Source organism: Dasypus novemcinctus, chromosome 6 (genome assembly GCF_030445035.2).
Source record: "Dasypus novemcinctus isolate mDasNov1 chromosome 6, mDasNov1.1.hap2, whole genome shotgun sequence".
NCBI lineage: Eukaryota > Metazoa > Chordata > Mammalia > Cingulata > Dasypodidae > Dasypus > Dasypus novemcinctus.
The window spans coordinates 84,482,262-84,504,451 of NC_080678.1; the positions used below are offsets into that span (position 1 = coordinate 84,482,262).

The 22,190-nt window shown below is 55.8% G+C and overlaps 1 protein-coding gene and 2 long non-coding RNA genes across 3 annotated transcripts; 2 read left to right on the forward strand and 1 right to left on the reverse strand.

Moving 5' to 3' along the window:
• Positions 1-211: 211 nt before the first annotated feature.
• ZNF503 (zinc finger protein 503) lies at positions 212-4,291 on the reverse strand. Its single transcript, XM_004477384.5, has 2 exons — positions 3,507-4,291; positions 212-2,795 (listed from the first exon to the last, which is right to left on the reverse strand). Exons 1-2 carry the CDS (start codon positions 3,804-3,806, stop codon positions 1,155-1,157), a joined length of 1,941 nt encoding a protein of 646 aa, XP_004477441.2. The 5' UTR covers positions 3,807-4,291; the 3' UTR covers positions 212-1,154.
• A 2,002-nt stretch (positions 4,292-6,293) lies between these two features.
• LOC111760219 (uncharacterized) lies at positions 6,294-10,806 on the forward strand. The gene is made up of 2 exons (XR_002793977.2): positions 6,294-6,410; positions 9,611-10,806. It is a non-coding gene; the product is annotated as an uncharacterized lncRNA (long non-coding RNA).
• Positions 10,807-11,953: 1,147 nt separating this feature from the next.
• LOC139439117 (uncharacterized) lies at positions 11,954-17,758 on the forward strand. The gene is made up of 3 exons (XR_011648948.1): positions 11,954-12,104; positions 16,969-17,067; positions 17,247-17,758. It is a non-coding gene; the product is annotated as an uncharacterized lncRNA (long non-coding RNA).
• The last annotated feature ends 4,432 nt before the right edge of the window (positions 17,759-22,190 follow it).

Sequence of the window (22,190 nt, forward strand, 5' to 3'; positions counted from 1 at the left end):
AAAGGGCACTACCTTTCCGAATTGTGAAATTCCCTCTTTAAAAAGATTCTCCCCAAGGCCCTCTGAAGCCTTAGCCTCTTCTAGAAAACCACAACAAAACAATCGGAAATGCGGCCACAGTCCTGGGAAGAAGGCATAGCTGTGCGGCCCCGGAACCCGCGGTGGCCGTGCTCGTTTCTCTCTCGAACCCAAAAATAAAAAAGATAAGAAGAACAAGTAAAACCTTTTAATACATCAAATATACGGAATTTTAATCTTTAAAGCGATACATTGTCTATTATTTTAGTACATGACGTAAACCTTACTTGTCCCCTTCTCAGCGGGTGGACTTAAAAATTAAAAATAGTTAAGTGTTCCTTTTAAAGAACAAAATAAGGCAAATGAGGTTTTGGAATAGAATTGTTTTTCCTTTTTTTTTGTTGTTTTCTTCCAGAATACATACAAAAAAATACCCATTCTCTTTCGATGGTATACACCTTAAAAATAATTGCAATTTGAAATCAGAGCTGACAAATTGTGACTTGTTTTGTTTTTTTTTTCATTTTTTTGTAACAAACATGCATGTAAATTTGTGTTTCAATCAGACATTAAATAAGAACGTACAATACAATCATAGCAATTTTAAAGTAACATTAAAGAGAAGACCTCTAGTTCTGTGGTGGTTTTGTTTTTATTTATAATCTACAAGGGACGGGAGGGTTTGTATTCCACATTTTACCCTCAAGCTTTAATTTTTTTTCCTCCTCCTTTTTACCTACGGAGTTCAAACTAAATAATGCACTTTTGAACCACGGGTCTGCTTGGAGCTAACATAAATAAATACCAGTGTCCACCGATGCAGTCCTCAGATGAACACATTCTCAATTATTTTTTTTTTCCTTTTTTTCTATAAAAAGTCAAATGATATTTTTTTCAACTTTTATAAAGTTTGGGTGGGGAGGTGAGAGGTGGGGAAAGGGGAGTCTCCCACCGGGTCTCGATCGCTGTTGTCGGGTAGATAGATAGAATATATACTTTCCCCCTTTCCTGGCCCCCAGCGCGGGTGTCTCTAGCCTCGGCCCTGCTCCCACCCCTCCCCAGAATTTCGCCCCCTCGCTCGCCTCCACCCCTCCCCCACGCTCCTTCCTCTTCCTCGCTAGCCCTCCCGGCCGCCCTCACTGATACCCCAGCGCCGAGGCCGTGGTCAGTCTCTGTCCGTAGAGGGCATAGGGCGAGTAGTAGGGTCCGGTGGCGGCGGGCACGGGCACCGGGGCGCCGGGCGTGGGGAGCGGGCTCTTGGAGTAGGGGTGGTAGCGGCTGCTGAGTCCCAGCGCGTGGTGGGGGCTGCGCAGCGCCAGCGTCCCGGGGCTGCCCGGCGCTCCCGAAGTGGGGATGTGCATGTGGCAAGCCATGGCGGCCGCGGCGGCGCTGGCCAGAGACGACGAGCTGGGATAGCCCGAAAGCAGTTTGTCCGTCCCGGGGAAGGCCGTATGCGTCCGCAAGTGGCTCAGCAGCTCTTCGGACGTGGCGAAGCGCTTGTCGCACGGCCCGTTGGCCGACACCCAGTTGCAGATGTGGGGGAGCGGGTCGTTGGGGAGCATGAAGCCGTAGGGGTAGAGGGGGTGGCCGGCCAGGGAGGGTGGTGTGGCGCCCGCGGCGGCGGCGGCCGTTAGCGATGAGTGCACGCCGTGCAGCGGGTGTGTGGGGTACACCAACGGGTATCCAGACTTGAGCGCCGCGGCCGCAGCGGCCGGATCGTGGGCGCACGACGCGCTGGCGGCCGCCGCCCCTGCTAGGTGGCTGGCGCAGTGGTAGCTGAGGCAGTACGGGTCCCGGCACAAGCTGGCTGTCATCACCGACGGCGGCGACGCCCCAGCCAAGGGGCTCGAGCCGGCCGGTTTACTGCAGCCCAGAGAGCCGGCCGCGGCCGCCGCCAGCTGCGCCCCCACCAGGCTGCCGGGCTTGGTGGGGTCGAGCGCCACGCCGTGCGGCAGGAACTGGGGCGGGTAGCCGGCGTAGGCCCCGGCCAGGCTGCCCGGGTAGGTCATGCCTGCGGGAGGCAGAGGAAACACTGTCTGGCCCGGCTTGTAGGGCGACACGGGCGCCACCAACCCAGAGCCCAGCACGGAGGAGGACGTGGGCGCGCTGGGGCCGGGGCCGGAGCTGGAGCCCGAAGAGCCTCCGCAGTCCGAACCTAGAGCCTTGCCCCCCGGCCCCCCGTCCGGGTGCTGGTTCACGTCCACATTAATCCCGCCGCCACAGCTAATCCGGCCGTGCGCTAGCCCCGTGGGGCCCCCTTCTGCCGAGGCGCCCCCGGCGCCCTTGCTGCCGCCGCCGCCGCCCGCGTCCGAGTCCTTCTTGTCTTCCTTGCCCTCCGGGCCGCCCCCGGCCGAGGGTAACATGCCTCCCGGCGAGCAGGCCGAGGCGCTGGAGCTCGGGCTGCCTGTCCTGGGAGTGAATGGCTGGCAGGTGGCGCTCGGTACCCGGAATCCCGACTTCTCCGCCGAAACCCCCCCGCCGCTGCCGCCGCCGCCCCCGCCACCACCGCCGCCGCCGCCGCCGCCTCCCGGCTCCTTCTTATCCGAGCCGGGCTTGGAGTACGGCTTGAAACTCGACTTGTCCTCCACGCCGATGTCGCTCAGCTTGAGGGGGCCCGACTTGGCGTCCTTGTCGCCCCCGGCGCCGCCACCGGCGCCGCCCGTGCCGCCCCCACTGGAGGCGACCGAGGAGAGTTTGGAGGACGGCGAGGGGTCGGGCTTCCCGATCTGCGAGCATGTTTGAGCCAACAGCGCCAGCGGGCTCTTCTTGGCATCGAGCTGTGGGGTCGGACGAGTGGGGGCACACAGAAAAAGAAGGGGAAACCCTTTAGAACCCTGCCTTCTCGGATTCAAACGCCCGTCCGCAATCGCCCGGAAGCCTCCCAGCCCCGAGGCGCAATTCCAGGCTGCACCCCCCCACACCCCCAACAAACACTCTCGCCCTTGGGAAAGCGGCATACACCCCCACCACGCCATCCAGGTTCTTTCCCTGCCCTCTCCGAGCGCTAACTAGATTTGCAAAAACAAAAACCAAAAACCTCACAAAATGTTTCGGTTTTCGGCTGCCACACTCAGAACTGTAACCCCCACCCCTACCCCCCGCACACTCCCCGTAATTCTTCAGAATAAGGGCTTGGACTGTTGGCGCCTCATAGACTGTGGACAAATACCAGCTCGGGGGTGGGGGGACGGCGACTTTGCCGTCAGAATCTCAGACCTGTTTCGGGGCGGAGAGGGAGGGCATCTGGGTCAGAGTAGCGACTTAGATACCAAAGGGGAAACGAGTTTTGGCCACCTTGCCCCCTAGCATGCACACCCCATTCTTCATTCCCCCCTTTCCGCCCTAGTTTTGAGGTGTGCGGAAGCACTGCCCCTCCCCCCCCCCCCCCCCCCCGGAGCTGAATCACTCCGACACCCCCTCCCCAGTTCCAGACAGAAAGAAACCCCGTGGGACAGCAGCCAGGGTGGCGGGCCCAGCGCGATCCTTACCTCGATGGGGCTGACGGGCGTGGAAGGCAGGGGCTGCAGGTACTCGGGATGCAGAATGTGGCCAGTCCGTGCCGTCAGCATCTTCAGCACCTTGATGGGCAGGCGGTTGGCCTGGCGCAGGGGGTCGGAGGGGGGCACGGCGTGCACAAAAGGTTTGGTGCTGCCGGCCGGGGACGAGCCTGGGCCGGGGCCGGAGCTATTTCCAGAGAGCGCGCTGGTCCAGGCAGGGTCCGCGCCGCCGCCGCCGCCGCCGGTGTGCTTACTGCTTCTTAGGGCAGAAAGCGAGGGCGCTGTGCTCATGACCCACCCGCGCGCATGGGAGCAGCGGGGGGAGGGCTCCGGGAGGCGCGGGGCGGGCTGGGGGCTGCGCGCTCGCCCGGGGAGCAGGAGCAGCAGCAGCAGGAGGAGATGGCGCGGCGGCCACCGGCGTCCAGCGAGCCTTCTCGGCGCCCGGAGCCAGAAGCGAATAATCCTGGGTGGCGGGCCGCGGAGCCCGGGCCCGGCGGAGGAGCCGGCTGGACTGCGGGAGTGCCGGGCGGCTCGCCGTGTCCGCGGCGGGCTGCGCCCCTGCGCTGCGCTCTCGCCGCCCCGCGCCGGCGCTGCGCTCTGCGATGCGAGCCGCTGCCTGTCCAGCCCGGGCTCTGGCGAGGAAACTCACTTCAAAAGCAGCTGCACCGAGGGGGAGATTAAAGCCTTTGCCGCCTTCCAATCAAATGGGAGCCCGAGGTGATTGGAGGGTCAAGGGGATGTGACGCGCCCCGCGCCGCCGCCGCCGCCGCCAGGACTCTCAGCGCTGGCTTTAATGGGCAGCTCTCTCCTCCCCGCCCTCCCCGCGAGTCCCCTCCCTCGGTTTCGCTCGGAGGACTACATGGACGCTTATTCTACGTTTGCCATCCGCCGCCTCCCTCTTTTTTTCCCCACCTCGTCTTCCTTCCTTTCCCCAACTCGGAAATAGACGGAAATCTTTTGGCTGGGAGTGCGTGTGAGGAACAGACCGCGGAGGTGTCCAGAAGGAGTGCCGGCGAGAGTCTGGACCCCAGCGGGACTGTCAACTCCAGGGGCGGGCGGGGCCGACACACCTAATGGTCTCTCCTCAGATATTGAGATCTTGCGCCGCGCGGCCGCCAGCGTAAGGAAAGGTGGTGAAGGAAGTTCGCCCGCCCGCTTTGATTTCTAGAGACTCGGCGGCGGAGAAACCAGAAGCTAGGTGGGCAGCGAAGGCACCGGCGGCGGGGCTCGGGGACGGGCGCCCTGCTCCCCGCCCTTCCTGGCCACGTGACTGCCGGGACCGCGCCGATTGGGGCAGGTGCGGGGTCACATGTGTCCTCTGTTTCACACTCAGCCACCCCCCTCCCCCGGTTCTGACTCTCCCCTGCCGCCCTCTCTTCTCTTCCCCCCACCCCCCGTTCTTTGGGCATCTCCACCCCTCCATCAATTGTCAATGTTCCTCGACCGCAATCAATCAGTTATTTGTCAGCTCTTGTCAATCCGCCCGTGATTTATGTCAGCTTTTGTTGCTGATTACAAGGCGGGCGCGACTTGAAGGGAAAAAGAGGGAGAGAGACCGAGAGGAAGGAAGAGACCGAGGGGGAACCAGAGGAGGGGGAAAGAGGGGCAGCCGCCCGGGATGGGAGTGGGGAGGCGCTGAAAAAAGAATGAAAGAGGAGAAAGAGGCGCTCAGTGGCAGGAAAATGAATCGTGAGAGTAAAGTGCGCAGGTGCGCCCAGGGTGCAGGAGGGCGCGCAGGCCCCGGGTCCCCGCCTCGCCCCTCGCCAAGTCGGAGAGGGAGACGCACTTCCACCTCTGGGGCTTCTGTCATTTGGGGCTGCGGAGTTCGGGGCGTCTCAGGGTATCAGAGACGCGCGGCGGCGATGTCTCGCACGGGTGATTTTCCCTCCCGGGATAATCTCCCGGGGGCGCGTAGCTTACGGGTGTCAGGCAGTCTCCCAGCCGCGGGTACCACCCTCCGCAATGCCCGGTCCCCAAACTCGGAGACTTCTTTTCAACAGCCGCAACACAGACCTAACCTCGAGTCCTGGAGGTCAATGGTGGAATAAACCCTCCGGCTCACATTCTTTGACCCCCTCGGACTGTGTCTAGGGCTTAGAGGCCGCGAAGGAGAAGAAAGGTGACCGCGTGTGTACGGGGAGATGGGTCTCAGACTCACTCGGGCCCTCTCCCTAACCCGCCCCTGCCCCGCGCTGTCCCCGCAGGCTCGGGCGCCGGGGTTCTGCGGGGCTGCTAGCTCCAATTTCTCGGAACGCGGAGACGGGACTGACCTGCGCAAGGGGAGCGGAGGGAAGGAGCGAGAGAGGGAGGGGGCAGCGACTGTGGGAACCCGGGCTCTGCCTGGGAAGCGGTGCGGGACTGCCGCGTTCCCCTCGATTTGCACCGTCACTCGGGTGCTTTGGAAGGAAGAGGGGAGGCGCTGTGCGTGCCGCCGTGTACCTGGATCTGGGTGCACAAGTGTGACTATATGCCTGGGCCGCTGCGTGAGTTCTCAGGGCTTTGGTAGCCGCCAGAGAGAGCTCGGGGTCACCTCCGGAAACTCGCCGAAACTGGAAAGGGACGCGATCCCCCCTACCCCTCGGAGAAGGACTCGGGAGACTTGGACTCTCCCCTCCCCCCGTTTCGCCCCGGCTCTTCTTTTGTTGTCAAGTCCTTTTGATAAATGGTGGGGCTGGGAGCGCGGAAGCCGGGAGCCAGTCTGTGCCCGCGCGGGGGGCGGAGGCCGGGCCTGCAGACCGGGTTTCGACCAGCGCGCGCCCCACACTGGGGGCAGGGTCCGCGCGGGGACTCAGCCTAGGACCTGCCCTCGGCGTGCTCGCCCTCTCCTCTCTCACCCCACCCTCTCCACCTCTGTCTCTGTCTCCCCTTCCGCACAGGTACTGAGAACTTTCCGGGGTGAGTTTTAGAATTTTCTCGTAGGCATTCTTTCTCTGTTTTAATCTTAGCCCTAGATTTTCGAAGTGGATAAACTTTATGAGACGGTAACCTGACTAAAGATAGTACGGAGAGAAGAGATGAGGGAAGTGAGGCAGGTGTGCGTTTTGGGCCAGCGTTGGTCTGTGTGTGTGTATGTAGGTGTCAGACCACACGAGTGTGCAAAGGGTTTTCAGCGACAGCCGAGGAGGAGGATGAAGCGGGGAGAAGGTGGCGAGGCCACACGCGAGGTCGTGAGGTTGTCTGAATGATTATCCGGGAGCGAGTCCCAGGTGCTGGTTTCTGAGGGCAGGACGATCCTTAAACTGTCGCTGCCGCGTGTCTGGGAGGTGGCTAGTGTCCTGCTGGTGTATTAGTGTCTGTCTGGGTTGTTGAGTGTGTGGCTGTCACGGTGCTGGCCCAGAACAGCCTCGTAGCTCCCAGCGCAGCGAGCTTGGCCTTGGGCCGCGTGTCGCCGTGGCCTTCCCTCGAGGCCCGGGCACTGAGGTTGGAGCCGCAGCCAGGGCTGGGGGAACCCGCGGGCCGGGGGCGTCCCTCTCCCGCAGATCCAGTCTCCAGACTCATACTGAGGCTTTTTGCCTCCAGCAGCTTTCGTAGGTCCGCCGGTTCAGGGGCGACAGCCCCAGCACCCAAAGCCTCAAGAGCCGGTGAATGGACGCTGCGACACTGGGCCGGGACCGGTCGTGGATCTGCGCGGTACCCCGTGCACGCTGGCGGTGGTCCGCGAGCGTTTGCTCTCCTCAACACCCAACTCCGGAGGTCCGAGCGCACGGGGGCACCTAGGGCCCTCTGCGCCCTGGTCCTTCTGGAGGCTCCAGTGTCCCAGCCTGTGCCACTCGCCCGGGAGGCCAAACCCCGGAAGGCCGCGCGGGCCTCGGGGATGGGGGGTTATTATTAATTACCCCGCGCTAGGCCTAAGGCCTCCAACCCCCAGCGGCGGTTGGCAGGGATGTCCTGCGGATTTTATTTGCACACAATGGAAATGATTTGTTTTCTCGAAAAAAGAAGAGGGCTGGCAGATATTTGAGGAGGGGGTGGGAGGAGGAGAAGGAAGGGGAGAGAGCGGAGGAAAAAGTTTGAAAATGCCTTGAACTATTCACTGTCGAGATGGCTAATCAGTATTGAGGCCGGAGGGCAGGCGGGCCGCCTTTCACCGCCGCTTCCCTTTCATCTCGGGCTCGGCGGAGGCGCTCAATTAAAAGCCTATCAGTTTGTAAGTAAATCAACGCCTATCAGAGTTGTCACATCAAACAAAACGATTATTATTGCAGCCCGCCTCCCCTATTAATCTCCCTCGAAGATAATCCGCCTGACAGGTCAGGCCCGGCGAGCTGGAAAGTCTGGCCCAGAGCGCCCCAACAGTCCCGGACTGGCGTGCGCCCCCAGGGGCCTCCCCCACCCTGGCCTTGCCACGCCCTGCGGTCCTCTGGGAGGGGGCAGAGAAAGAGCCCGTCGAGGCCGTTGGACCCAGCCGGGCCCCGCCCGACTGGGAGCGGAGCCCAGACTCTCGGGGCTCGTGGGGGACGAGGTCCTGCGCGGCCCTGACCGCTTCTCGGGCGCCGGAGGCACCGGCGTGCTGGAGCCGCGGCCTGGTCTGGTTCTGGGGCCTCGTCCCTGCTGTGCCCTCCTCCGCTCTCCTCTCCCACTGCCCCCCTCTCCACACCCCCGCCCCCTCCTTTTTGTTTCCTCTGCGGCTTCTTTTTTTTTTTTGGGGGGGGTCTCCTTAGCCTTTTTCTTCCTTATTTCCTCTTCTTTTCACCTTTCCTTACTTGCAAGGGTATTTCCTACTCACTCTCCCTCCTCGCCGTATACCGTGTATACCACTTCGTGCACAGTCACACTCTGGAGGAGGGCATCCTCAGGGCCGGGGTTATTTTTCTCGCGGCAGGGCTGCTTCAGGAGCGTGTGCGGGTCTCAGGAGCTCCTGACAAAGTCCTCTCTAATTTCTCCCCAAGCAGGGGCTCGCAGAAGGTCTGCGCCTGCATAAGCGTGGGGGCGCATTTGGAGCCTCCAGGAGAAAAGGCAGACCAGGACAGAGATGGGTGGACGCTTGCAAGCGCTCTATTCTAGACGTAGTGATTTTGATCCCGGACTATTCACAGCTGCAATGTCGCTGACCTTGCTGACGGCTTTGCAAATATGCGCAGGAGACCCAACGGCCATCTGCGCTCTGGCATGAAGTATGGGAAGGGGCGCCGAGTATTTCATAAGTAAATCACAGCCTCACACCGGCGTCCCGCGGGGGTGGATGGGGCCTGGCTTCGGTACTGGCGCAAAATCGTGGACTCCTTCCCAGGGGCCTCGGGCTTCGCGCTTTGGGGAGTCATGGAACCAAGCGACCCGCCCTCTTCTGCACGCTTTCTCCAAATCTGACAGGCCCCAACCGGCCCTGCCAGTCCTCGGGTGAGGCCAGGATTGAGGGGGGTGGTTGACGGTGCCTGAGGGAAAAGGGCTGCCCGCAGGACCCCAGGCCCTGCTCTCCACCACCGAGCTCATCGCCCCGCGGGAGGCGCCTGAACAGGGAAGAACCCCCAAGGCGCGGCCGTGCTGGACGTCCCCCCCGACCCTCTCTCTGAGCCTAGGTCCCAGACCGCGGATTCTGCGCATCGAATGTAGCCCACCCCATCGGGCTCGGCGCCCGGGGCGGCAGGACCCAAAGGCCCCTTATCTGTGGCTCTCTACAGCCGACTTAGTGGGAGTATTTATTTCTATACCCAGAAATAGTGTGTCGATGCAGTGGTTGATTTATCTGCTACCTAGTTTTCTTCAAAGTATTTATTACACCTCTGCCCTGCTGCCAGGATTTAAAGAGCAGATCCCGTCCACGATGCGGGATCCACTGATTCTAGGTAATATTCGCTGGGTAGTTATTTGGACATAACTACTATCTCAAACCCAGATTACCCCCAAGCAGGGTTTGTAAAAAGACACTTATTCTAGATTTTTTCCAACCTAAATCTATGTGCACACACCGAGAATATAAGGATATTTTATACCCCGTTATAAATTTAAATATTCAGTTGTGTTATGTTACTATGCCCTAGAAGCTGGAAGCAGCCGTGGTGTTCACACTGGACGTTGAGCAGTTTGTATAATTTTTCACCTCTCTGCACTTTTATACAAGAATCTCGATCTAATAAATTCAACCTTGTCATTTTTAGAATCGACAGGATTTCTCTGACTGCTGTTTGCGCTGCATTTATGAGAATAAATCCGGCTCGCAGGCATCTAGCAGGAACCGCTACTGGCTTGCGTGTAGGCGGACGCCTCGGCCCAGCGCGGGACGGGAGGTGGCTCCTTTTGCCCGGGCAACGGCAGGTCGGGCCTCCGAGGGACGCTGGACAAGCGGCGCCCGCAGGCTGGGCAGCCCCCACCTCTGCTGGTGCGGAGTCCGCCCGCAGCGAAAACTGAAAGCAAATTCCGATGCAGACGTAGTCCAAACTTTCCTCGACGCGAGTCTGTAGCCGAGATCCCGAGGCGAGTTTGGAAGGCCAGCGCGCTAGGGGGTGCGCGCGCGGGGTGGAGCCGGGGGCCAAGAAGGAGTCGGGCGGCCGAAGCTGGCCAGGGGCGAAGAGCTAGGAAAGGCACCCCTCCCTCCTCATTTCCGCCCCTGTCGGTAAAAAATAGTTTCCAAGCTGCCGCGGCCTCCCTGGATGTGCTTGCGGGGATCGCGCTGAGGAGAGGGGGCTTTGTAAAAGTTGCAGAAAGAGCTTTGTTCAGAAGCGTCCACCAGCAGGGCTAAAGAAAGCTTGGGACTCGCACGCCTTCCCAGGGGAAGAATGGCCCGGAATCGGCGCCTGGGAGACAACCCCCCTCCCCCTTTCTGTTCCTCTCCGCACACCTGGAGCCCACGCGGACAGAACCTCCTGCTCCCTGCTTTGCAAACTTCCCCGCGCCGCCGTCCGCGGGCGAGGCCCGGACACTGCGCGCGCTCGGCCCCAGCCCTGAGAAAGGCTCGCACAGAAGCGGCGGCGGTGGCGGTGGCAGAGTGTGGCCCCTCTCTCCACTTAGACGGCCAGCCCCTCATCGCCGATCCCCCGGCTCCCCTGAGCGGGCGCTTCCCCCTGAAAGCGGCGGTCTGAGGGGGCCGGCTAGGGCGCAAAGTGCGCGCGCGGGCTCGCCCGCCTGTCTCTCCGCGGGGCCTGTCGCCGGGCCGGCCGTGGCGGGTGAGTGATGAGGGCAGAGAAGGGCGCCCATAAATCGCGGGTGTCAGGGCGAAAAACTCTCTTTATTGTCTGCGTGATGGATGGGCCTGGGGACGAGACACCAAATACTTCGTATCGCCTTTAAATGGGAACACATTTTCCGCGGCCATAATTCATGTTTTTTAAATAGAAAGTTTGAAATGTTGCCTATATTTCACCGGCCCTGACATATTTATGAATCACTCCCTGCATGCAAATATCATTATTTAAAGCGCCAGGGAGAGTGCGGGGGAGGGGAGGAGGTGCGGTCCCCGGGGGATGGGGGTGGTGAGCGGGGGCAATGGGGGCGGAGGGGGGCCATCTTCTTAAAGTGCGGACAATGAGGCGCGGGGGGTAAGTCATCTCCGGGAGCCAAGGGCGCCCTGGGCTCCCCTCCCCGCCGCCAGATCCCGCACAGCCGGCTCGGGAAGTTTGCGCGGCTCGGGGCGGAGGACAGACCCCGCCCCCTGCCGGGAAACCGGGGAGCCTTTGGAGCCCCTCTCAGAGGTCCAGATGCGAGCCGAAGCCATCTTTTTCCAAGAAGGAAGTAAAATAGCCATAAGAACACGCAAAGAATAACAACCCAACATGTTTCTTGCTCTTTGCCATTCCGTCGATTTTATTGATTTTCATTCTGCAAACCTGGGATTGTGAGCGCCCGGGCGGGGCGGCTGTCAGACCCAGTCACCGCGGGGAGAGGGTGCAGGACGACCCCCGGGGGCCGCAACGCGGACCCGCCTCCACCCCACCAACTCAGAGCCCGCGGGCGCGGCCGAGCCCGCGCAGGACGCGGGGACGCAAACAGCGCGCTCCCCAGCGCCGGGGCTTCCGATTCGCCGTCTTCCTGCCCAGCGCTCCCGGGGTCCCCGTCCGCCTGCCCCCTAGACCCTACTAGCGTTACAGCCGCTTTGGGGAAAGCCGGGCCCGTGCCCGGGGCCTGTCCCCGACCCGCGCGTCCCGGGAGGCGGCCACACCTGCGCCGGCGCTGGCGGAGACTTTACCTGAGCGTCCCAGCGGCGCCCGCGGCCGCGGACAGGAGGAAAGGGAGGGAGGGCGGGGAGGCGGGAGGGGCAGAGGGCGGGGCCCGCTACGGCCAGACGCACGGACCCCGGGCTTGCTCTCGGGACCCAGCGCCGGGGCCTCGGCCCAGCCCGCTCCGGGAGCGGACTCGCGCCGGGGACAGCCGGCCGGGGCGGGGCGACGGGCCCGGCGGCACTTCCGCTGGGGGCGGGGCTGCGGGCTGACGCCAGGCCCCGCCCCGCCGCCGCGCAGCCCCGCCCCTGGCCCTCCAGGCTCCGCCCACGCGGGGCTGGCCGCGGCATCTGGGGGCCCCCCCAGGCCTGGCGTGGGACCCCGGCAGCGAGGAGACCGTAGTAGGCAGTTCCTCCACCCCGCCTCGGGGGTTCTCTCTTAGCAGTTTTAAATCGCAGGAAGACAAGCGCCTGCACGCTGGCTCCCCCGGCCCACGTTTGTACGTAAGGCTTGTTCAAACTTTGGTCTTTTGATGGTCCCGAGACCTGCCTGGGCCAGGGGCTCCAAACATTTCCCGGGATGTGACCAAAGGATACAGATCCGTGACCACAGAGTCCTTGCCTGCCTTTCAAGAACAGAAACAAGAGGGAACGTTTTTCTGAGCATTCACTGTATGCCAGGTACTGTTATTCTAAGAGCTTTGTATGAATTGTGACCTTGCAGCCAGTGTCTGAGGTAGGTACCAGGAAGGTACCCTTTGAAAGGTGAAGAAATTGAGGCACACAGAGAAGAAAACGTCTTGCCTTATCCCCATCTCATCCATACCCTCTTCCCTACTTTTCTCCAGACCCCAACCCATTGCTCTGAGGAGTCTTGCCGGCTCCCTTTCTTCTTTCTTACCTGCAGGAGGAGTGAGGTCCCGTTAACCACACTCACTTGCAGGTGTTGGGCATGCTCTGTCATGTCCCCTGGCCGAAGCCAGGGTTATAGATGTTTTTAAAATGCAACTCACGGGAGCCGATGTGGCTCAGTGGCTGAGCGCCATCTTCCCACATGAGGTCCCCGGTTCATTCCCAGCCCCCAGTACCTCAAAGGAAAAAAGCAAACGAGACCATGTTTCTCCTCTGCTTCCAAGCCTCTGGGTTCCTGTTGTTCTTAGGCTGAGGTCCAGCCTGCTTCCCAGCCTGGAGAGCCACAGTGGGAACCCACCCAGCCATCTCTCTGCCGTTCTGACTCCTCCTCAGCCTGCGCTCCAGCTCTCCTTGGCGTTGGTTCCTCAAATGTGCGGTGCTGTTTCCCACCTCAGGGCCTTGCTCATGGCTTTTCCTTCTATCTGGACTGCCCCTCTGTCCTTCTCTTCATCTGATCCATTCCTCCTCTTCCTTCAGGTCTCAGCTTGGTCCCCACTTCCCTGCCCCCTCCAGGTCCACTTTGTTAGGGCTCCAGTAGCCATCCTCCACAGCGCTTAGCACCTGGCTTTCCTAGTGAGTCTTTTCCTTTGGACCAGAAACTCCAAAAGAGCAGGGACTGAGGCTGTTCCTTCAAGGAGTGAATGAAGGAGCATTTATATGTACCAGAATTTTGCTGAGTGAATGAGTTAACGCACTTTTAGGGGGCCACCAATAAGTATTTCCAAGAGTTACACGTCACAGGATGGTTTCATGAGATCACACAAATCTCACGAAAAGACAATGGCTATTCTGAGACTTTATATTGTGAGTGTCAAACAAGTGAATACTGGAGGTGGGAGAAGAGAGAAGGTTGGTTTTATAGCCATTTATTTACTCATGCTTTCACAGGACAAGATGTGCTTGTTGACACAATTTAGCGGAAAACACCCTCCACCCCACCCTCGTGACCATTCCTTCTACCCTCAAGCTCTGGGCTGGGCCCGTTTCCCTCTTCCTCTCTCCAGAGACACTACGCTATTAGCTATCACCGATTAGTTCTTGTTTAGCTTCTGACTGAGCTGCAGCAGCAAGAACTTTCTAATTGTTCTTCCTATCCTCAGCCTCTCCCACCTCTAATCCATTTTGTATACTCCTGCCCGCTTAATTTTCCTAACCATGTCATTCCCGTGCCCAAAAACTTCAGTGGCTTCCGACTGTCCACATGTGGCACTCAACTCTTTCATAATCTAATTCCAAAGTACTTCTGAAAAGCTGTGATTAAATCACATTCCAAAATAATAAAAGAAACATTTGTTTACTCCAACCAAGCACTCGAAGCTACATAAAAAAAAAATCTCCTCTCCATTTCCTACCCAGCCCCCTATACATCCAGTGTTAGCCTTGGGTATAACTTCTACCTGATTCTCTGTGCTCTCCATGCTCATATAAACTACACTGGTTTTATACACGGGGCCATTATATCATTGCTTGCTTATGCAAAAAATAATTATACACAGTTCTCTGCAACTTGTTCATTCTTGCTAGATAACAAATGGCTCTATAGATATAGAGCTAATTTATCCATATTTTAGCTGCATAGTATTCCATAAAATGGATATACCACACTTATTTAACAGTACCTTATTGATGGGCATATGGGTCGTTATCAGGCTTTTTTTTTCCTGCTAATACAATTTCATGTGTCTATATCCTTACAATCAGTGGTTTTATTTCTATAGGATAGATTATCAGAAGTGCAGCTGCCTATACCCAGCCAAATCTAATTTCTTTTGTCTTCCCACATACCTTGTGATTTTCTATCTCTGTCCTTTGTCCCTGGAAGGTCTCCCCCTCACCCCCCACGTCCATGTGTTCAATCCTGCAAAGCCCAAATCTGATACCAGAATTTATATAACAGATGATGGCCAATATCCACCTTCCCCCTTTTTCCTCAGTTTAAAATTGTTGTGGGTAGTAATATGCCAGGTAGCAACATGTGCAGCGGATAACAATTGGTCTAGGCTGATTATGATGGTCCTGTCTTCATCTTTCCTAACCATCTGTGCTGCTAGGGATGGAGTCATGTGATCCAGTTTTGGCATACAAGGCATGGTTAAAAGTAAGGGGATAGCAAAACAGGGTTAGGGAGTCTTGGGAAACACCCTTGTTTTCCTCTTTAAAGGGATGGCCCTTCCCTTTCCCAAATTCCTCCCTTCTTCCTTCCATGAACTTGTATGTAATATCTGGAGCTGTAGCAGCCAACTTGTGACCATGGGGAAAAGTCCAAGAGAATTGCAGAAAGACACTGAGCCTTGATGTCATTGAGATACTGAACTGTCACCAGCAATCACTCATGTCCAAAATTTTTATATTAGAAAAATAAAGTCCCTATTTATTTAAGTCAATGAAATTGGGTATTTTTTATACTTGCAGCCAAACACAGCCTTAACCTCACCCCATTAGCAAATATCATTTCCAATATTATTACCACTGTCCAAAAAAGTTTTAGAAACTTCTGTTAGAGACTTGCCTTTAAGTATAGTTTTTGACATAGCCTCGGCAGTAGGCAAACTGGTTTGCCATAGCCTGGCTCTCTGGGTGGTTCTTAGTTGTGCCCATGGGTTTTCATGATCGGTAACTGGAGTGGGGCCCCAACAACAAAGCTACCTGACTGAATAACTCCAACCCAGCCAGGTAATGATTTAAACTGAAGAACTGGTAAATTCAGTGAAAAGAATCAGCCGTTCCAGAATTGACTGAGAGCATACATCTATCCAGGTGATTTTATTGAATGCCTTCTGTGTATGGAGTACTATTTTAGGTACTTTGCCACATTACCAAAGACGAATGAGAAAAGAGTTACTATCCCCAACTGGTTGGAGAATGTATAGAATCTCTCCCTTACTTTTAGTCTCCCCCACCTCCACCTCAGTAAGGCCTGGAAACACTCAGTAGGTCTGAGTAAGGCTTCCAGGGCATCAGAGGACACTGTCGAGATCGACCACCTTGGGTGACAATCAACTTTGACTCTTCTTTGCAGAGCTTAAGGGCTTAAGTGCCTGGTACCTTAGAGTGCTCAAAACATGTTTGTGAAATGCAATCAGTGGCATGGAGAACTCCTCTGAGTTATGTCCCCTTGGGAGGGTGGTGTCCCGAAGCATTTGAGGTCTTGCTTGAGTATGAGGGAAAACCCCCCTCTTCACTGAACTTCCCCCTCAGGCCCCAAACTTGACCATGATGCTTCATGACTCGGGACTGGTATTGATTCTTTTCTCTTTTTTGTGTGTGTGTCTATCTCTACTTCTGTCTTCCCCTTCCTCTCTTCCTTTTCCCCACCTTTTCCAAAACATTAAGGGCATGAATGATGTTGCCCTGTTTTATTTCCTGCGGAATCTACCATGTACATCCAAGGCATCCAATAAACATTGGATGTGGATACATTTTTCAAAGATATTCCTTTCTCAGTCTCCCACTTTAGTACAGAACCTTCTGTTCTCTAAGGGTCTCCTTACCACACATTTCCTTTGCCACATTCTCAAATTCACCAAGTTTTGCCTGAAGGGCCAAAGGCCTTGCCATGTCTCCAAGCTCCCTTTTCTTCAGAAGAAAAGGAAGCCTGTTGGCCACCCCCTGGTGGGGTAGCAGCCCCTTTAGCAGGACTGGGGAGGTGGCTTGAACCCAGGACCTTGTGGCCTGAGAGGAGGTGACCGTGGGCCTGCCAAGCTCTGGGGAGGGGGCTTGGCGGGGCGGAGTGGCCGTTGGCTCTGTCAGAGCACCAGCATCATTCCCAGCTCCTTCCCCCCTGAAGATGATTAGCCACCTGGTTGTGTAGAGTCTCCCTTTGAAATGCGAGCTCCCTAAACACAAACGGAGTCTACAGAGTCACTGAATGAGATGCTTCTCCTGGGTGGAACCCAAGGAGTTAGTCAGCAGGCCAGAATGAGGTCAGAGGTCACGGGAACCAAATGTCGATTAGCCAAACTTGTCACACAGATAAAAAGTAGGGGCTGCAAGCCCTTTCTAGGAAGAATGGTGTCTCACCTTCTCCCGAGTGCTTCTGCCCCCGCCTCAGTACCCCTCGCTTCCCATTTGTGCAGCCTCCTAAGTTATTATCTCCCTTCCCGATTCTCCTCCTAGCCCCACTTTCCTAGAAAGGCTTGGGCTGGGCCAGCGTTGTCCCCAAACCCTCACGTGCGAATCGAGAACATTTCACATGCCTTAATCCTCTCCTTCCATCTTCTTACTGTCAGAACTTGCTTCTCACTGTCCCCACAGATCAGCCATCCACCTAGAGGCTCCAACATACCCTGCTCAGTCCTGTCTTTGCTCATGAGACTCCTTTTCGTGTCCCCAGGTCAGCTCAGCTCTCTGCCCCTGCCCCTCGGTCAGAGTCGAGCGTGGCTTTCAGCATGTGGGCTCTGGGGTCTGGCTGTTTTGTTTCAAAGAACACTTTGTTTGTTTGCCTCTTACTAGCTGTGTTGGCCTGGCGCAAGGTTCTTAGCCTCTCTGAAGTCTCAGTTTCTTCATCTGCAAAATGGACATAAAATGGTGCCCACCTCTTTTGGCCAATGGGTGAGTTAAATGAGACCCTGCATGTGCCTGGTACACAGAGAGTGCTCTTACTACTATTATTACTCCCTTGTATTGTTTCTCATCTCTGAACCTCCCTGGTGTGTTGTTACCTGTGCTGCTCATTTGACTCTTAATTATCTATTAATTGATGATTTCTCTCTCTCTCTCTTTTTTAAAAGGAGGTGCCAGGGATTGAACCCAGGACCTTGTACCCGGGAAGCAGGCGCTCAACCACTTGAGCTACATGGCTCTCAACTGATGGTATCTCTTATTAGCTATTTAAAGTCTCAGTGTTTAACTTTGTGTGGGTGAATGTGTGTTTAACTTCCCAATTAGATTTTAAGGTCCTCAGACCTGAACCAGATGCCTTGCTTTCCCTTATATTCCCAATGCAGACTAGCAGAGGGCTAAGTATTAAGTAGGCATTAATGAACACTTATTAAAAAGCATAAAAATGTCCATCGACAGATGAATGCATAAACAGAATGTGATATATCCATACAATGGAATATTATTCAACTTCAAAAGGAATGAAGAACCGATACAACTTTGAACACATTATGCTAAGTGAGAGGAGCCAGTCACAAAAGGACAAATATTGTTTGATTTCATTTATGACAGCTATTCAGAATAGGCAACTCCTTAGGCAGAAAGCAGATGATTGGTTTCCAGGGACTGGGGGAGAGGGGAAGGGGAGTGACTGCTAGGGTGCAGGGTTTCATTTGGGGTGATAAAAAAAGTTCTGGAGCTAGATAAGGGTGAGGGTTGTACAACATTCTGAAAGTACACAGTGCTACTGAACTGTAGACTTTTAAAACAGTTCCAGAGGTACATTTTATGTTCTGTGTATTTTACCCTAATAAAAGAAATGCACAAAAAAAAGAGTACTTAAAATGTTTTCCACCACATGATCTCCCTGAATCCCCACAACAACCCTATGGGCAAGTACTGCTATCTCCATTTTACGGAGGAGGAAACTGAGGTTCAGAAAGAGGAAGTGACTTGCTCAAGGCTCTCTGCTGCTCCCAACCACTCCCATCAGCTTTCACAAATCCTCTCTGGCGGTGTCCTTTCAAAACGAGGCCCTGGGTTCAATCCCCAGTACCTCCTAAAAACAAATGAAAAAACCTGCTCTCATTTGGAGCAGATGCAGCTCAGTGGTTGAGCACCTGCTTCCCACGTACGAGGTCCTGGGTTCAATCCCCAGTATGTCCTAAAAAAAAATCCATGTCCACCTGAAACCTCGGAAGTTGATCTTATTTGGAAATAGGGTCCTTGTAGACTTAATTAGTTAAGATGAGGTCAGCCTGAATTAGGGGAGGGGCCCTAAATCCAATGACTAGTGTCCTTACAAAGAGGCAGAGGGAAACGGACTTTGGCCCAGTGGTTAGGGCGTCCGTCTACCATATGGGAGGTCCGCGGTTCAAACCCCGGGCCTCCTTGACTCCGTGTGGAGCTGGCCATGCGCAGTGCTGATGCGCGCAAGGAGTGCCGTGCCACGCAAGGGTGTCCCCCGCGTGGGGGAGCCCCACGCGCAAGGAGTGCGCCCGTGAGGAAAGCCGCCCAGCGTGAAAAGAAAGAGCAGCCTGCCCAGGAATGGCGCCGCCCACACTTCCCATGCCGCTGACGACAACAGAAGCGGACAAAGAAACAAGACGCAGCAAATAGACACCGAGAACAGACAACCAGGGGAGGGGGGGAAATTAAATAAATAAATAAATAATCTAAAAAAAAAACAAAGAGGCAGAGAGGAGAAGGTGGTGTGAGGACCGGGGCAGGTGTGGAGTGGTGCAGCGTAAGCCCAGACGCCGAGGATTTCCCGCCACCCCCAGAAGCCAGGAAAGAGCGAGGGAGCCCGGGCCGCCCACCTTGATCTTGGACTCCTGGCCTCCAGAACTGTGAGAGAATACCTTTCTGTTGTTTTAAGCCGCCCAGTTTGTGGCAATTTGTTACGGCAGCCACTGGAGGCCTTTTTCACAGCTCTGATGCCCAGACTTACCTTCCGCATCAGACAGGATCATCATCCCGGCCGGCTGGAACTTTCTTTCCGTGTGCCCACGGGGAAAGATGTTGGACGTGTATCATGAAAAGAAGAAAGCCAGTCACAAAAGATGCACAAAGCAGGCGGCAAGGGCATCTCCGAGGCCTCTGGTTCTCCGGGGCAGGGGTGTGGCGGGGAGCAGGTCATGGTGATTTTACTTTCTCTTTGCTCCCCTGAAGTTTTGTTTTTTAAACTACAAACATATTACCTTTATATATAGAGAAAAAGCAATACAAGTTTGTTGTTGAACAGAAACGATGCAGAGCCTCTAAACACCCTTTCCTCTCTTATCCCTCCCGGTTCCCTGTATACTAAAAAATGCTCTGGAGTCGAGGCAGCCCCTTTCGCCTGCTCCCTCTCCCCTCACGGCCAGGTGGGCAGACACCCAGCCTCGGCACCCCTTAGTCACAGGTTTGAAATGCAGGGGTGGGGTGGGGAGGGAGAAGCGATGGGTGTGGGGTGGGAATTTGGGGATTCTTTTATCCCTTGCATCTCAAAGGCTGACAGGCTCTTGAGGGGTGGAAATGACTGGTAATTAGCGAACCTTCTCCGCAGCGCACACGAAAAGACACACTTCGCAGTCTCCGTGACCTCTGAGGCCCGGTGAGGCTTTGTTATGTAGATGCTCTTAATTGGGTGAGTCACTGACTGCAAACAGCTTGGGGGAGAGCGGGGCGGGCTCCTCCAGGGAGGCTTCCTACCAGTTCTGACTCCTCAGGAATTATGGGGGGGGGGGGGCTGGCAGCGACGGCCTCCAAGTTCTCCCCCCAATAGAAGTGGGAGGTGGTCCCGGGGCCTCAGCACCCAGCCGGGCCGCCTCTCGGGACGTCTGCTGTGAGGGGTGTTCTACTACGTCCTTGGCCGTCCTTCCCTCTCCAACGGGCGCCTCAGTTTGAGGCAAGGCTGGGAATATTTTGAGATATAAACTGAGTTTCCCACCTTCAAGGAGCCGACCACCTAGTTGGGAAGCCAGGGACGCCCCTAAATGCACGGAACACTGAGGCAGGTCAGCATAGGGAACGGGGGCAGAGTCCCAGCTGGGACCCCTCCAGGAACCCCGCCGAGGGAAGGCTGCTACTGGGAACAAAGCCAGAAAGACCCCGGCCACCAGGTCCCACTTGTATAACTCCAAACAGGTCTCCTCGTTGGTCCGTTGGTCTGGGATGACTCCAAAGGGCCTCATCGTTGGATCCCTGAGAACTAACTGGGGAGGTGGGGCTCCTCCCCAATTAGGAAAGGGGAGGAGGGAAGAACATCTTTAATAAAGGCTCCCCCCCCAGGTGCTCCTCTTTGCCTGGAGGTAGCCCACATCCACTTCTAGGGGTGTGCGATTGTTCTTTTCTCTCATTTCTCAACAAACTCTTTTTAACTGGCCTAATTAAACTGGCATGTTCTTAAATTCTTTTATGGAACACAGCCAAGAGCATAGAGGAATCCAGGGTCTTTCGACTACAACACCAAACAGCGAGTGGCGGACATGTGGTATTTCAGAACCTGGAACAGTCACTGAGGGCTGGGGCACTGGGGAAAACGTGTCAAGAACGAGCAGGACTTGGAGACGGGCTCCTGCAGTATGAAGGCTCTATGAACAAAGGCCTGGTCCCGGCGCGTCACAGCCCAAGCCTGGCCCCGGCACACTGAGCCTGGCACTGAGACGTGAGCATCAGGGAATAACTCATCAGGTCCTCAAAGGTCGCAGGCTGCTCAAGGTTCTAGAACGTCCTGCCTGCTGCTTCCCCTAGGGGAGGACTTTTTAAACGGGAATCCCCCAAACCAGAACTCATCGTTCCCAACCCACCTTGCCACCTCCTCGTCCCATGTTTTGGTGAATGGATCAAATGGCACCATCTCAGCCTCTCCGGCCTCTTCTTCCCAAAGGGCTTGGGGTCCTGGCAATTGGGGTGCAATCTCTTTGCACCACGCTCTCCTTTGCATCCCTATTGCTCTCCCTTTTTTTTAAGTCTTCACCTCCTTTTGTGGGGGTGGGGTGCACTTTCAGAGCCTGTGGGACATTTTCCTGCCCCTCCCCTCATTCTTCCATTCCCTCCATGACCATCAGACCTTTTGCTCTAAAACACAAATGCAGTCACTTTATTCCCATGGTCCTCAGACTGAAGAGAAACTTTCACAGCTCTTCATAATCTGGCCCTGCCTCCCCTGCTCTTCTCCATCCTCAGGGCCACGATGACCTCCGTGTTGATTAATCCCATGCTTAATTCTCAGTCCTCAATTTACTTGACCTTAAGCAGCACTGATCACAGCTGAATACTCCTTGGCAGTTTGAAATTCTGTGAATCCCCAAAAGAGGACTCATCTATTCCTGTGGGTGTGGTACCCTTTGACTGCGTTAAATTGGGTTAAAGGGCCTTTGATTAGACTACTTGATAAGATCGCTTTAAGGGCTTTTGATTGGAATACGTCAGTAAGGTGTGAGCCAGCTTGGGTCTTGGCCGTCTTGCTGGATCTGAAATAAACGGAGACACGGAGAGACAGACAGATGCGCAGGAAAGGGAGCCGCCATATTTGATCCTTCAGTGTGAGAGAAACAATTCCAGTTTTGTCCACAGCAGACCTGCACAAAGAGAGGCCCTTAAGAGGCTCAAAGAGCTCAAGGGAGAAATGAGCCATAATGCTGGTAGCCTACACCTGAACTCAGGAAGAAAGCCTGAGAGAGGCAGCCTGGTAAGTGACAAGCCCTATGTCGGCTTTGCCTACAGCTGCAGTAAGGTGGAGACCTGGCTGAGATCGGTGGACTTGCTTCACCACGTGACAGCTCACGCTGCGGAGAAAACACCTTATGGTGCCTTGAGCTAGACTTTTCACAGGCTTGGAACCGTAAGCTTTTACCCCAAATAAATGCCCTTTATAAAAGCCAACACATTTTTGGTACTAAAATACCAGTAAACATCAGCAGCCCTTTGGCAAACTCCCTTTTCCTTTGATGTCTTAACATTTTATTTATAAAATATCCAAACTTACGGAAAATTTATAGAATAGCACAATGAACACCCTGTATTTTTCTTTTAGACTCACCAATTGCTAACACTTTGCCATACAGGCTCATACGCGCACGCTCTCTCAA